Below are 16663 nucleotides of genomic sequence, written 5' to 3' on the forward strand. Positions count from 1 at the left end.
TTGGTCCTCAATTTGTAATAGGACAAATGGACCTAAAAATACCAGAATACAAATAAAAACTCCACTGACTGCCCTCATACATAGAATTAGATTTTTCGAATGCTCAACCTTCTGATTTAGAAATGTGCTTCAATTTTGAATGACACAAATAATTTCACTCAGACTTTTCGAGTTTGCATCAAGAGAGGATACAATAAGTCATGTGACATTCATCAGACCAAGAAGCTATTAAATAACATGAAGATAATTCCAGACTAACTTTGGTTTGGGAGGGTCAAATTAAGAGCTGGTCGAAAAAATAAAAAAAAGAGGTTTTAACATCTCCAGGAATGCCTCCTGGGCCTTCAATTTGAACCTGTTCTATTTATTTCAGTAGATACATTGCAAAGAAGAGATGAGGGACATCTCTTGCCAATTCATCTGAACGCACTATATTCTAATGTCATAGGTATTTTACAGATAAGGAAGCAACCATGTGCAAATTAGTCTTAGCTGTGTTGCTCAACAATCAGCAGTCAAGTCTGCACTTCTAATCATTCAAAAAGAACAAAAGCAAGCCCAGTGAGTCAATCCAGTGACATAACCCTGAAACATGCCTTTGGTTACATGTGTTGAAATTCAGAGAGGATTTTGGCTAGCAGTTCAACCTGGATGGCCCTTAAGGGGCAGATCCACAAAACAATTACATATGACTGTCATAGCACCTTGATCAGAATGTGTGCAATGAGATGGAGTTGTACTTCCTGTCTCTTTCTCCAAATGACCTGGAGCATTTTCGTGTATGAAGGTCCCTATGTGTGCTATGATAGGACTATAGCACAACAAAGTGTCCTGTCTGAGTAACAGCCCCTAAATATCAAAGTTCACATGCAATGTTATCTGGCACTTAAATTGCTTTCCATAGATATAATCATATGTTCTGTTCTAGGCTTTATATTATTGTTTGCAAACATACATGCATATTTATGTTGGCAGCTAGCACAGGGCACTAATAGCAAATTTTAAACGACAGCAGCATGATGATGGAAGCTGTTATTAAAGACCACAAATGTAATAACTCATGCAAAATTGTGATTTTAGGTGAATTTGTGTTTTTCCTGGACCTCCTGATTCATTTATGTCTGATAACTAGTGTTTTGTGGCTTACACTTTCACAATGATGTTTAGTCAACCAGTCATCGATTATAAAGAAAAGATATTAAAACTCATCTGAACTAACTTAATACATTTGAGTTCTGACGTCACAAAGCAATTCAATTCAATTAATTTAAATTCAATGTAATCCTTTACACAATGCCTGCTACCAGAGCTAGAAGCTGAGGAGAAAGGCAGTTCAAGTCACAGAGCATAATTGAAGCAGATGTATATAGACCAAAACATGACTTTTCTTTCTGTCTGTTCTGTTTTTCTAGCTGTACAGTGACAACCAGAAAAGAGATATTTGTAGCAACGTGTTTATTTATTTTCAATCCTTAGGTTCTTGTAGAAAGATTGAATTTTTCTGCATGTTTCTACATGTTTCTAGACATTCCAAGCTACTCTGCTTTCCTAAAAAATGACTGACTTGTATTAAACGGTTTCTAATATCTCCTTGAAACAAATATCTCATAGCTTTTTTGATGTATTTAATTATGCACTAGAGCTTATATATTTTTTTCATGCTTGCAAATATGCACTTTTTCATATGGAAGAGCTACATACCAAGAATGTAGGTGGTTTGTGGGAAAGGTAATGGTGTGTCCATGCATTATAAGGCATAAAGTGACATAATGTGCACATGACAATGATATTGCAGGCCACCCTGCAGTTCAATAAACTTGTAGAGGAACTCAACCTTGTTACTCTATATGTTTATGGAACTCCTCTGTGACTTGCAATATCCTTGTAATGTATTGCAGGGGATACTTTATCCCATACATAATATGTGACATATATAGATATATAGTTTGTAATACAACATTACAGTGATAATATTTCAGGCACTTGGTTAGTGAAGTAGATTATTTTCACAATCATTGAAGTCGCAGTATAACAGAAAAAACATGTGTTTTCCCCAACTAAGGAGTCCATTAAAATGGCCATTGGACGAGTGTTCGTCTGCCATCTCCAGAGGCAGGTGAGAGCAGACAATATGTTGGTGGCCTCGCCCGCCCTTTTACGATATGACAACCCTGCAGGCGGTCACAAAATGCTTTTTTCCGCTGCTGCTTCTGCTGTGGCCTGGAAAAGGGCCCTAGCACAAGCCACAGTAGGAAAAGGCACTTTACAAACACCCATGCACTGTGTGCCAGGCACCATGTGGTGCTTGGAAGATGATGCATGCATGTGTGGGGGGGGCACCACATGTGTCCCCCTAGCCACTTAGCGGTGGCCCACTGGGGAAAGCAGCCTTCTTTGGGCCACCTCAGTCTGTTTCCGTCTGTCTTTTCATGGTGGTGGAACCACCATGAAAAAGCATTTGGAAAGGGACATCGTGATCCAGACGCCGGTGCCTGAGCAGGCATAACCTCCATTCAGGATCACAATTTCGACAGCCACCCTGGCAGGATCAGTAGATCCTGTCAGAGGCGGCAGTCCTTCCCCCCGGATTCAAGGGTCTGACAGCCTGCACCATTATGTGTTGGTCGGCCCGAAGGTCTGTCTGTCAGTGGGACCACCACCAATGACCTATCTACGGGGGTTCTATCGGCATTGAGATGATGCTCTAGATAACCTAGATTTCATATGTTCATATTTCATACAAAAGATTTGTATCTATTTTCTTTCGGGGGGGGGGGCTTTCAGATTTATTCATTTATGTAGGGATGTATTAGTACCGGCATCAAAATTGGAATACCAGACAATGAACTTCCTAAGAATGCGGTTTATAATGACTGAGATAAGGACACTGTGGAATCTATCTCTAAATACACAGTTTCACAAGCATTAAGCAGAGTGGACAGAATAAGATATGGATGTGATAACTGGAATATTGATCTTGGAGTCAGCCAACATAGTAAGCTCCTGACTCTCAGCGTCTGTCATATTTAACTCAAGTGCCTGGATGGAAATCTTGATTCATTAGTGTGCTATATAAATCAACATAATATAGCATAACATAACAACTCAACATAACAACTTATTTCTTTCACCATGTGCTAATGTGCATTTGTCTTGAAACTGAATATTACTATACATTAGTTAAACAAAATCTCCATTCAAAATAGGATGTTTTACTTACCATTGGTCCTGATCCAAGATCTCCTCCTTTGGATGGATCATATTGAGCAGCAAAGTTCTGAAAGGAAAATTAAAATTGTAATTATTATTATATGTTATATCTGTTTTAACAGTAACAGAAGCATATTTGCCTGTTGGTGACTGGTGTATCAGTCACCTCATGTGCCCTGTCTGAGTTATAGCCCTGGCCAGCTGCTTGAGCCCTATAGAAGAGAGGGAGCAGCTAACTATTGGGAAGCCCGAGGTTGAAGGACTATTATGCTATGAGGGCAATCCACTCACAGAATGTTTTAAATGAAACAGAATTAAATATAAATAGATTAGTAGTACAGAATTTTTGAAGAAGATGTCTGTAAGAGACATTATAAGCCTTTTGCCTCAATCATCTTGATTTCTTCTTTGGTCTATTCATTGTATTCTAATAGAACTGATGTTAACCCAACCTTTACGATGACTGCTTGCTCTTAAGAATCCACTAATATCCGTATCAACCTTTTTATGTGAGTATATCTTAATTATGTCTTGAAAATATTTGTAGTCAATGATATAGAACCCTTGAAGAAGTTTCAACATAATGCTTGAATTTGAACTGGCTTTAGTCGGTATCAAAACGTCTAGGACAGTGTGGGTCAAGAGTGGACAAATTTGCATTAAATCATACATGGCATGGCCAGCTGAAAACAGTAAATATATTAATTTACTACTGTGGTAAGTCCTACAGAGAGAGGGTAAACATAACCCATTTTGAAATCAAGTGCATGGTGTGGATTATCAATTTATAAATGGAGCTCAAATCCCTCAGATCATGGTTGCAGAGATGATCATGATTATCAAAACCATCTGAGTGAAGAATTACAAATTAAAGAAGCTCAGTGGCTTTGAGAAAACATCTGAGCGGAGGAACCAGGAAAATATTTGAAGATCTGCTGCATGAATCTTTGTCTGGATTTCCAGCACAAATCTGTAAAATTTCGTGGATCGTGGGAGAAATGTTATAGGGATAGATTTTGTTTATGCTGACTGATGAAACTTCTTACTGATTTTTAATGATATTTTACATACTCTTTTCTTTTTACTGTGATAACATGAATGCCTCTTCAAAATATATGTGCACACTTCTAGAAGTAATGATTTGTCCTATACCTGGGGATCTGATGGATGTTGATCATAGTCTTCAATCCCCTTCATTTGCTTTAGTGACAAAAATTTAACCAAGCAGGTTTACAAATCAATGTCTTTGTAAAATAAGACAGTCATGAATGTGAACTATCCAGATAAAATTGTAGCTGCTCACGGAAGACAAATTGAAGGCAATATTTCCAGCATTTAAATCTGTACTCACCAAGAAAGAGGATGATTGATTCTTGATGGTCAGATTACATACAGGACTAGCACACCATTATTTTCCACAGCATAGCACGAATGCAAATATACTGCAGTTTAAAATATTTGGCTACGTGGAATCTGAAACGTGTTTTGCTACAAAGCAACAAAACACAGGAAACACTCATGAAATACAAGGAATGTGTTGAAACCAAGTTTACTTGTAACATGCACTGCAGTGTAAGCTTGGTTTATATATCCTTACAATGAGAACTTGAATATAGATTATCATTTTACAGAATAGACTCCCATAAATTCATAATTTTAACTGAAATCTAGTCGGGAATAATGGGTCATATTCTATCTTATCCTAGATAGGCATGTTCTTCTCTTTTAGTATTAAAGTAAACCTGGATATTGAGGTATCAATCTTTAGCTGCTGATAGCAACCATTTTTCAGTTTCTCCTCGCTTGCACTTGAACTAGATATCAAGTAGCTTCAAAATTTTAGGGTTGTGCAATTTTTCCTCCTTTGCACGGGTCTTACTTAACCCTAATTTACTCTAGTTCTTTTAAGTGCTGTTGTATATTTCTTTATTGTCCGCGATTGTTAAAAAAATAATAATTCTTGAAGGCATGCCCCTATTTTGTCTGTTTGCTATGGTCAATCAATTAATCAGCATTTGTAGAGCGCTTCACTGTCATCCATGGGGGTAAAGGGGAGGATCTGGGCACTGGGGTGCGCGGCCTCCGTCGAAAAGCTAGGCCTTGAGAAAACGGTGGAATGAGGGAAGAATCAAGCAGAAAAGGGCAAAACAGAGGGCAGAAAAATTAGCAAAGAAGGCAGAACAGAGCAGGAGAGGGTAAAACAGAGGGTAAAAAAGAGCAGAAAGGGCAGAAAAACGAGCAGAAAGGCAAAATAGAGCAAGGCCTTGAGAAAACTGTGGAAAGAGGGAAGAATCAAGCAGAAAAAGGCAACACAAGGGCAGAAAAATTAGAAGTAAAGGCAAAACAGAGGGCAGAAAAAAGAGCAGAAAATGCAGAACAAAACAGAAAAGGGCAAAGCAGAGGGTAAGAAAACTAGCCGAAAAGGCAAAAGAGAAGGCAGAAAAACAAGCAGAAAAGGAAAAACAGAGGACAGAAAAACTAGCAGGAAAGGCAAAAGAGAGGGCAAAAAAATTGCAGAAAAGGGAAGAAGAGAGGACAGAAAAACGAGCAGAAAATACAAAACACAGGACAGAAAAGGCAAAATAGAGCAAGAAATGAGAAGAGGAGGCACAAACAGAGGGCAGCAGGTAAAGAGGCAGCAGAGGATCGCGTACTGTGGGCAAGTTGGAAAGAAGCACACAAGAGAGAGTTGGCACGAGGACCTGATCAATGGGGTAGCTCTGCTGCCTCCATTAAGAAGGTCCTGGTTGGATGGCGGGGCGACAGGTGGCGGAGGAGGGGAACAGCTGGAAGAGGTAAGAAACAAGCAGAAATAGGTAAAACCTGGTGAGATTCATTTGCCTCCATTCTGAAAATCAATACTTTCTGTGCATTGCAGCTTGCTCTACTAGGATTAAAGACCTTATAAACCAGTCAATAACATGTAGTAAGGGCACTCCTTTTGTGGGGTTGTGCCTATCTTACTACTGGGAAGTCATGTCTTCGGAGGCTCGTATTGCCCCATGGCTGGGACCAGGTAGTATGTTCTATAATGTCAATGTAAATCACAGTGTGAGGTCGGCTGATTTTCTTGTAGCCATTGTTGTTCGCGAATCTGTTGATAGTTATGTACAAGTGGAAAATGTTATTTCCATATAACTGTTCAGATTAATTAGGCCAACCCTTTCCATCACATCTCCCAGCTGGGGATAATCAATGAAAACAACGGGAACCATGGTTATTGGGAAGGGTGACTTCGAATACATTGAGTTGTCTTATTAAGACTGGAATCCAGTGCACACTACTTTGTGTTGTACGGATTGATTTGTTTAGTATTTTATAAGGTACCTTCCCTCATGTTCCACTGTTAAGGAATTATGTAGGCATATGTGTCTGTATTAATGGAGGCCATATGCAGTGCATCACAAATACAATATTGTAAAGGTTCCTATTTGAAGTCACCAGTTTTAGGTCTGGCATTGGGCTTGACCATTTGAATTTACTAAAAGTATATGTATAACATCCTTACTTGCAACGGCTTTTTGGACAACCACTATCATTCATTGGCATGTTATAGTTTCAGTTACATTTTTCTTCCTCCCACTAGAGCCTACATATAGCGCGGGGCAATGGGTTAGCCCACTTCAGCAACGACAACTTCACTGTGAGTGGCTGCACCCTAACCGCTCACAAGGAGCGCATCCAGATTGTTCCTTTCATTGCCAGGAACTACTATGGCAATGTGTGTTTTTTGTGATAAGAAAGTAGTTTTGCTTCTAGCCCTTTTTTTTAATTCATTAGGGCTGCAGCTTCTTGAATATTAAAGTTTTGCAAAAAACATGATAAATCAAAACAGACATTGGCAAAGCCAAAAAGCTGGAAGCCAAGGCAAGACATATTGGCTGTGGCAAAGTTTGTTTACATTTTGAATTTTAAAAAAGTCACTAAAGTCTAGCTGCTGTAATATTAGTAGGGTTGGTAATCAAAATATTTCCCCAGTACTTTCCTGGTAATCTTTAGACTTATCTTTTAAGAAGCGTCTAATTTTTGCAGGGGCAACTCATGTGGGTGCTTAGTTTTTGCAGGTGGTTGCAGGTGGAGGGCACCACCATTCATGTGTCTTGACTAGGGCTTATTTTTCATTATCAGGCTATATAAGGCTGTGGCCCAGAGGAAGGGAAACGTGGGTAGATAAGGTAGAAAAAGGAGGAAGTATGAAAACAATGCAAAAGTGAGACCGTTTGGAAGAAAAAGAACCTGCAGGTATGAGATAAAGAGAAAGGAAGTGCAGGGTGAAGGAAGAAGAGGCATAAGGTGGAATCAAGCCTTGGTAACCTCAAAAACTCTGGCATTTAGCAACTCCAGGGGAAGGATCCTAAAGTACATGTTTGGGCCATGCACTTATTTGTTTACAAAATAAGCGCTCAAGGTGCTTCAGTGTTCTAAAATGAAAAGAGGAGCAGTCTCATGAAGATGAAAAGTGTGCCAATGTTATACAAACTAATGTTGTGTATTCTGCACCAATATGAAACAGATGCCACGTGTATTCCTCTTCCTTTATAGAAGACATATTGGCTTTTGGAGAAATGGCAAGAAAGCCTCTGCTGGTCTCAACAAACTCAATTTTCATGTGCAGGTGGATCTTGTGTATTATTTATTTTGAAAAAAATTCGCCATTCTGGTGGTCGTGCAACGGTGGACACAAATTACTCCGTTTCACTCATAACTTAGTAGAGAAGCCTTACTCCGCCAAGTCCAGGTGGGCCGGGAGGGCCAGGGGGACCATCTTCTCCATCTCTGCCTGGGACTCCGGGTGGACCCTAGAAACAAACATAAAACACGTCCTTACAACATTTTAAGCAGAAAGAGACAAAAAAATGGTAGCGTGGCCAAAAAGCCACCATTACATGCGGAATAATAGAATGTTGTGAAGTTCTTCAAGTAATGGGAACAGAATCAATTTGTTTACTTCTTGAACTGCGATAAGAACGCCCTGTACGATCGGCGTTGTGATAACAACGATGCAACCTGATAGATAGTCTAAAACACAATGGGAATGGTCAGAAATGGCACTGCCCTTGGCGGTATAGCTTAATAATGAGAATAAACACTGACACAAAGTGGACACCACTGAAATGCTCTCATGTCTTTGATTTCAGCGTCTTAGTTACATGATCAGCTCAAATCTGCTCTATGAACTGGAAAAGTAAGGTATTGTGGACATACTACTGGGGCGAGTGGTTGGGTTTGCAATCATATATGCCCACATTAGATGTATTTTCTGGGTAAAAGCACAGCAGGGGCACCCTCAACCTTCTCCACCAAGTAGGGGACACGAAGCAATGCAGTACTGTGCACCTTCTACAAGACAGCTTTGGGAGTCTGCAAAGCAAGCTAGCATGCTGTGTTAGGTCGTGGCAATCTAAGCCTTGATGTGGTTGCTCTTAAACCAAGCTGATTGCCTTCCAGATCCTATTTTTACTAACAACGTTCACTTCCATATATCCGAGAAGTACTGCTATCTCACTGGACACTTACAAACACACAGACGCCTGTCGTCACATTCAAGTACTTCATCATATGTCGTGTCTGCCTTCATACAAAGTACATTGGAACATGCTTTCCTGCCTGACTAGTGCATTGGTGAAGTTGTGCTTTTGGGATGCACCTTCTATTGTCAGCAGAGGGGCATCGATTGAAGACAAACAGTTTTCAAACACAGTGCAGAGCTGCATCAAACTTGACTCCATGCTATCATGTTATGTTCTCAGTACAGCACTAGCGACCACAGGCTTAGAAGAGGCGCATGGTTCCTTACCCTGTCTCCCTCTGGGCCTTTGTCTCCTCTTGGCCCCTGCACGAAGCCAGAAAACATGCATTAGCATCATTTAAGTAAATAATTCAGTGATCTGATTAAAAATGTTCTTCTCTATTCGATGGTATTAATATTTACTGGACTGACTCATCCAACCAGTGGTTAACCAGAACTTAATATAACACGTAACTTTCAACATTAAAACAGAACCCATTTTACATGCAGTTGTATCTCCTCCCCTCCCGACAGTACAGCAGCACTGTGCATTTTCACTCATTCTAGAGGTTCTCTAAGCAGCTGTATGATTTAGAGATAAAAACAATATACACATCAGCAGAGAATAGGGCTCTACAGGCCTCTAGGATCTGTGTGTGGGGAACTCGTGGTAATGAATATTACAATAACACATTCAAAAAATAACAAAATAACTTCCTTTTAACTTTTTCTACAACTAGCTAAGAACGAGATGGACTCTCTGAGTATCTTCCATCCCAAAGTCTATTTTATCATTATTAAACCAGTGTGCCAGACGTTTCACAGTGCCATGAGCAATATTAAAAGAAGATTTGAAAAGAAACTGTGCTTACCCTGAGAGCCTACAGGAAGGAAAACAGTGAAAGGCACAAGTTACTAAGAGTCACAAAACAGCTGAAAGTATTTTGTTTGCACCTAGTGCGCACATTAATGCACTGCAGATCTCACCAAGGAAAACAACAAGCTGTGCAGAGAATGTATGACTTATTTTACTTTATAAATCTTAGTACAGTATTGCCTATGTTTCTAGGTAAACCCACTCAGTTAGCCCTTCATATCAAAGTAACAGAAAAAAACAGGTTGAACAATACTACTAAAAATATGACACCTGATCACTTAAATTAGCACTCTAATGTTCATCATTTCCCCAGAAACTCCCCACAAATGTGCATGCACTAAAAAAACACACCTGCTGAATGCCATAATCCTCCGAAAGTTCAGAAACAGCCAACAGATTCCTAATGTGGTTGCTGCTGATTGCCCACCTCTGCTTTCTACCTTTAGGACAAACCTGGACTTCACCCACATTATTGCCCCCTTTTATACTGAAGTGCCCGTGTGAGGGCAGACTTTCATGAAGACCAGCCCACTAAGGAAGTTGGGGAGGGCACACTTGTGGACAGTCCCTTGAGGCTTGCATCAATAGCTGATTTTAAAATGGCCGCCGCCATGAAATCTATTTTGAATATGTTCATTTCTGGTAAAATAAGCAGATCAGTCATTTCCACATTGTTGAACAATGAAAAACGGGTGCAAATACTTATACTGACCTCATTTGTGTCTTTTGAAGAAATATTAAGGGAAAAAGAGAAGGAAAAGAGTATATAAGTATAATGTACCTCCAACTTTCTGTAGACCAGCTGCATTTCATTCACCAAACATACAATTCCCTTACTTTACATCTCCAAAATACAATACTCAAAATAATTGAAAAAAATAGATATTCTTAGGAAACTATCTATATCTATGTAAATTAAATCCATAAGCACGTTTATTTATGGCCATGTAAACTGCAAAATAGTCACTGGGAAGTCAAACAAACTGAAAAATAACTCCTGCAAGTGAAAGCCAGCTTCGACGTCTACTTTACTATGTTCGCAGACTGTAAAAGGGCCTATTAGACAGCAGTGCTTATAATGACTGTGTGAGGTGTCAAATGTTGCAGAACATATTCACCATCCACTGGTGTTGTAGTAATAATATTAGCTGATTGCCGTGATTTGGCTATTTTACATACCTTTCAAGTTAAACCAAAAACATATGCAATTGTATCATGATGGAATCACTGCAGTGATTAGAGCACACGACTTCTGGTTCCTAGACACAGAAACTAATGATTGAGCCTTTTTCAATAAGGCACAGCAGCATGAAATTGTCACCTATATTGTGCAGGAGTTTTTATATTTAATCATGAGTGGCCTAGATGTCAAGCTGCTTCTTAAACGCAGCCTTACTAGGATAGTTGTCTAACTAAGGGTAATGCCTACCGATAAACAGAGAACATCCCGACCAGAGAATGGACTGGTAAATGCCTCAAATGTGCATCTCTGTGTTTTGCATTTATGCAAGAAATGAATATATGTGTGTATGCGTATATACAGTTGTATACGTTTGACAGTACATCTGTGTGTTGTTTAGATATGTATAAATATATATTGTATATGCAAATGCAACATCATGTGTGTATGTGTACGTGTGCGTACACGACCACACACAATTATTTTACAAGCCCAATGAACACCAATGAACACACACGTGTTTAATTCACTCACAGCATATGTTGCCTACTTGCTACTGAATATATGTATGTATGTATGTATGTATGTATGTATGTATGTATGTATGTATGTATGTATGTATATATATGTGTGTGTGTGTGTGTGTGCGTGTATGTAGATGTACAACAGACACATGCACATATACAGACATACATACACGAATGCAAAATGTTAATGATATATATATATATATATATATATATATATATATATATATATATATATATATATATATATATATATATATATATATATATATATATATATATATATATATATATCACACACACACACACACACACACACAGCAGGAGGTGGAATGAATGCAGAGGAGGGGACATGTATACATACATATGTGTAATATATGCATATGCTGCACACACATATACATGCACATATAAGCATTTAGTATATATTCAGTAGCAATAAAAGGAATTATATAGTAAATATTTGATATTAGTGCAATATATATGTCGCACTATAATGTATACATGTAGGCAGCACACTGTTCCATGACTAGAGGAGGGTAAAACTGAGGAACACAAGTTGTAAAGGTCATTTGGAATGCATGAGGAAGAAAGAGCAACGTGGGAAGTTTGGGGTCATGGGGTCGAAACCTAACCCCGCCGACGTGGATGGAGGGGGGGGGGGGTCTTGCTCTCTCAGAGAACGCCTTGATCTCCTTGTTCCTCCCCTCGCCACTAGTACCTCCCCTCACCTCTCAAGTATGAGAGATATGCTCAAAAGGCCTCCGCGTGCCACGGCCGTAACAGCTTCAATTCTCAATGTGCCTGCCACCTTTTCCATACAAAAAAGAAAACAGATGTGGTACCCCATACGTGCCAGGAGAGGGAGGCAAAGCATCAGCAACGTGTCGCTTGCATTTTAGTTCATACGTTTTATACATGCAACCTCCAGATAATTCGCTTATATCAAATTTGTTAACTATAGTGTCATTGCATATGTGTTTTAAAAGGTTCAAGAAGACATTTAAAAAATCGTATTTAAAATTTGCCACAACAGGTTTTTTAAAATCTATCAAGGCCCCCTGTGTCACAGCGCGCCACAGACCAGTAGGCGCTTTCTTTAAACGTGGCTTTTCGGACTCAAGTTTTAATTCCAGGCCACTCAGTAACAGCCTTACTCCAAGCGCTGGGACATTCAATGCGCAGATGTTGCGATTTATAAATCCACCAGATAGACAGATGTGTCCATTACTACCAAATACATAGCGCAAGTGACAATCTCTCAAACCAATCTTGCCTTTTATCATGAAACTCCTCCTTAACAGTGCAGAGATTCCGATAAGTAAAGAGAAATCTGATTGATTACCTCACCTTATCAAAATTGCCAAAGCCAGTGACACGGCCTGGTAGGGCCGGTCTCTTTTCAAAAAGCAGGCTACGTGTTCTCACTCACATTTCACATATAATTTAGTACACAAGAACATCACCAGACCTTTAAAAAAAAAATTAAAATAGAAATAACCATCGTCAGCTTAATAACAATATTTACCTCTATAACATAAAGTAACCTCAGTTATGCTTGTTCTAAATGAACATTTCCTTCTGTAAGCATATTCCTGTCAGAACAGTTAATGCATATCTCGACCAGCAAGTGGCGCTGCTGTTTTGTCCGCAAGTGACTTTGCACTCAACAAAATTGTGGCGTTGCTGAAAAGTAAAGCTATAAAGGACGCTCTCCTTACATTTATATATTCAATTTAATAAAACACACATCCCTTTAGATACATTATGCACCTTTTCGAAGAGGCAAATACTCTGCTGCTATTTGCTATGATGCATTTTATAATTTGTAAAGCTGCCCCTCGCGTGACCAGTTTGCCCGTTGTTATACAATGATTGACATATACACACAGGGTATGGGGCAAGAGACGACTGCACCTATCCCCTAATATTTATATTGTGATTATACATATGCACAAGTTCTAAAATGAGAGAGTGACCAACAGCAAGCCATAATAAAACTAGAATTCCCTGTGCATTCGTGGTAGTACACTTTCCCCTGATGTGTCGAGACGTTATCCCTGCTTTTGCCTTTATGTCCACCAGAGGGCGGTCAATCGCTTTTTTTTTGCAGTCAACCAGTACAACGCCCTAAATTTACACAAGGGGATGGAAGCTTTTGTTTTCTGCCACAGCCAAGTCCAAGTAAAAGCATGATGAAAATGTTTAACTTTTCCCAAAGTGGATATCATGTTATTCGAACATGTTTATTAGTGATTGCTTGTTTTAAACGGATAAGACATAGTTATAACTCCCCAAATATATATTATCTAGACGAGAATAAAAACGTTAGCAGGTTGCCTCCTTTAGTAAGAACACTGCCGTTTTAACAGATATTTAAACTGTAGGAAAATGATATTTTCCATCGAATGTGCATTTTTATTATGCAGGGATTAAGGCTTTAAAATTCCTTATGCGTGGTAAAAACCCTTCGTTTTCCGGAGCCCCCCAAAAATTGCGATGCATCGGGCGTGTCGAGAGTTAGGTCCCATAAAAAAAAGATGAAAACACTTACATTGACATGTTGCTAGGTGTGAAGTTACTGCGAGCAGCAACACAATCCGTGTATCCACAAAGCTGAGCATGTCTAGTTGTTAGACATGCAGACTCCTTGTGACGCAGACCCTGGCTGATTAGGACCTGGGGGCTGCAGGCATGCAGTCGTGATGATGGGTAACTCCAAACTTAGCAGAAACCTGCCGCCCGTGATGCTAAACTAATAATGCACGACCAGCCCCCTTTATACGGCAGGAGGTTCCCTGGGCTGCTTGTCATCGCGCGCCTCCGGACCAATGGGAAGTGCGGGATCCCTGCTCCCTACCGCCCAGACTCCAGTGCGCGGGGTCATGTGGTCCTTATCTCCTGCCTCTCTGGCAACAAAGGGGCTCCGGTGACGAAGGCAGCCCTGCTAAATTACTTCCATTCTTTTTGAGGACGTGGACACTTTGAAGCTTTAAAAGGGAGTCCATCCCTTTTCTAGTCTGTTTTTTTTTTGTCTCTCCAGAATCCCAGGCTGGCAGAGCTGTGCTGTCATTTCAAAGGGGGAGCTGTCCAGGTACTGCTGCCACATCACGCACGGCAGATCTCTGATTAGCAGCCTGCACCTTCCGGGAAGTGGTCTGTGCCTGCTCTCTAGCTGGCTGCCTGCACCCTCGGAGGGCAGCTTCTTCTTCATGCCGCTGCCTGAAGCCCTGGACAGGATCTCTCTTGCTAGTTTCCTGCACCGCCGGAGAGGGGGCTAAGTCTCCCTATCTTGCTACCTACCTGTACGCAGGAGGGTGGCTCTCACCTTGCAGCCTTCATTTCCACCCCCTCCCCTCCCAGGAGGTGGTGTCCTATGGCCGTTTTTGAGCTAGCTGCCTGCACCTCCGGTGGTGGTCTGTGCGGCATTCTAGCTAGCTGCCTGCACTTCAGGGGGCGGTCTAAGCCCCTTTCACCAGCTAGGTGCCTGCATCTCCCTCGGGGTGGTCCACCTCCGCTCACCACCCCGCACTCCCAGAGGAAGTCCAAGCCAGTTCTCCAGCTAGCCACCTGCTCCTCCAGAAGGGCGGTGTGCGCCCACCACCCCCATGTACCAGGCACAGGTGTTCGCCAGCTCCAGTACAGATGTTTCAGAGCCCGTTGAAGTGCGCAGCCTCGTCGGCTGACACGAACACTTGACGTTTGACTGACCCTTTCACCCAGATGTGCTCTCTCTGGAGAGCCAAGTGCCCCTGAAACGATTTATTTTCATTAGTCTGGCTGTTTGCACTCCTAAAAAGTTCGCAAAATGTTTCCAAAAGTAAAGTACATCACGTTAAAGTAAATTATCACGTTGCGTGAAGGCTAAATAAAATGTATTTCTTCCCACTTTACATAGACAAAAGTTGTCTCACATCAATGTTTAAAACTCGTGTAGCCTCGTAAATTCATGAGTAAATCAGGCTAACACGACCATGTAATTGCACAATAATTACATTTATATGTCTGCCTGCGTGTATGTATTTCTATATTTTAATTCCGAATGACCCTCAGTCAGTTTCAGTCACAATAAGGCGTTTTGTAAAATTGTCTTTTTCTACTATAGTTATTCAAAAAACACATAGAACACCCTAGCGGTTTTAATGCATTGCGGCGTTTGATGATCGCGCAAACTGGGATATATTCAGCCACGTGTCATGAAATGGATGGGCAATGATCGACAGTGTCTCTTAAGAGGTCACTTCTTTTAAAGTGTACCTACGTTCACTTTTATCTTCTCCTGACGGGAGTATCGGGTTGGCATGAAGGGTCCTGACCGAAAAGAACACAGGATAAAAAAAAAAACGATCTGAATATCTTATTTTATCCCAGTTTAACGTTCCACATTTAGGCCCACGCTTCCACGCAGATGCAAACTCAAAGTCGCCTGGACCAAACCCCGCTGTCTCTCGAACATACAATACACCTTTGCACTTGACCCCCAGGGCCGAGTTCCCAAGCCCCTCCCCCTTCAGGTCTCCCCTTTTCCTGCAGCAGGTCCAAGACTCAGAAGGGCGGCCTCGAATGCATCCCAGCTCGAGGGACACACCCCAGGCAGCGACTGCGCCCCTTTCTGCGGCTCCCAGGTTTATTTAAACGTATCCAAGCAAGAGTTAAAGTTATCTGATGGAGAGACACGTCCATGGCCTGGCCGTCTTCCAGGCCTCCCCCACTCTCCTGCAGAGGAGGATGGAAAGGAAGCCCAGGGCCAAAGGCAGCTCCTGGCGAGCCCCTCCCTCCTCTGCGCCCCCGCCCTCTTTGTTCTTTTTTCCCTTTCTCTTTCCCTGTTCAGCCCCCTCCGCAAATTCCTGTCCAGGCGAAGGAACCAGCTGGAACAAGCCCCCGTGAAAAGCACCCAGCAGCGTGGAGCTGCGCGGGACAGCTCTGCAGGAGAGGGGCGCGGGGGGCGGCTCGGTTCGTTTGCACAGGGCGGGCCGCCTAAGAAGGGATAATAGGCAGCAATCTGCAGGATTTGAAAGTGGTGTTTGCCCCTCTTAGCCTTTCGCATAAGGGGGGAGTGCTGGTTGGCGCACTCCTCCACGCTCCCATCCGAGGCAGACACCTGACAAGTGTGACTGCGTGTAAAGTGCCTCAGGGGCACTGGCAGAAAGCGCGAGAGTCTGTTTGGGCTCGGAGAGGCTGTTAAAGTTCACCAGAAACGTGTCTGTTTAATTTTTTCCAACAAGAATGTGATAACTTCAGGATGATGCTGTTGAGAGTTAGCAGAGGGCGGCCTGGGTGAGCACAGACTTCTCGACTCGCCATCTCTTGATGGGGGGGGGGGGGGGGGGGCGGCATCCAGGCATCCACTGTGAGCTCAT

General features: G+C 41.5%; 1 protein-coding gene across 2 annotated transcripts in view; it reads right to left on the reverse strand.

Annotated features, from left to right (window-relative positions):
- Nucleotides 1-14068, reverse strand: part of COL1A2 (collagen type I alpha 2 chain) — a 67572-nt gene extending 53504 nt beyond the window's left edge. Inside the window, exons 1-4 of one of the 2 annotated variants that reach the window (XM_086941950.1) lie at nt 13852-14068; nt 9008-9043; nt 7935-8009; nt 3221-3277 (exon numbers count right to left, since the gene is read on the reverse strand). In XM_086941950.1, the coding sequence (XP_086798076.1) occupies nt 3221-3223 (3 nt within the window). In that variant the 5' untranslated portion in view covers nt 3224-3277; nt 7935-8009; nt 9008-9043; nt 13852-14068. Of the gene's footprint in view, nt 1-3220; nt 3278-7934; nt 8010-9007; nt 10320-13851 lie in introns of both variants that reach the window. The other variant, XM_086941949.1, reaches the window with a different exon arrangement.
- Between the last annotated feature and the right edge of the window lie 2595 nt (nt 14069-16663).

Source organism: Lissotriton vulgaris, chromosome 10, assembly GCF_964263255.1.
Source record: "Lissotriton vulgaris chromosome 10, aLisVul1.2, whole genome shotgun sequence".
Classification (NCBI taxonomy): Eukaryota; Metazoa; Chordata; class Amphibia; order Caudata; family Salamandridae; genus Lissotriton; species Lissotriton vulgaris.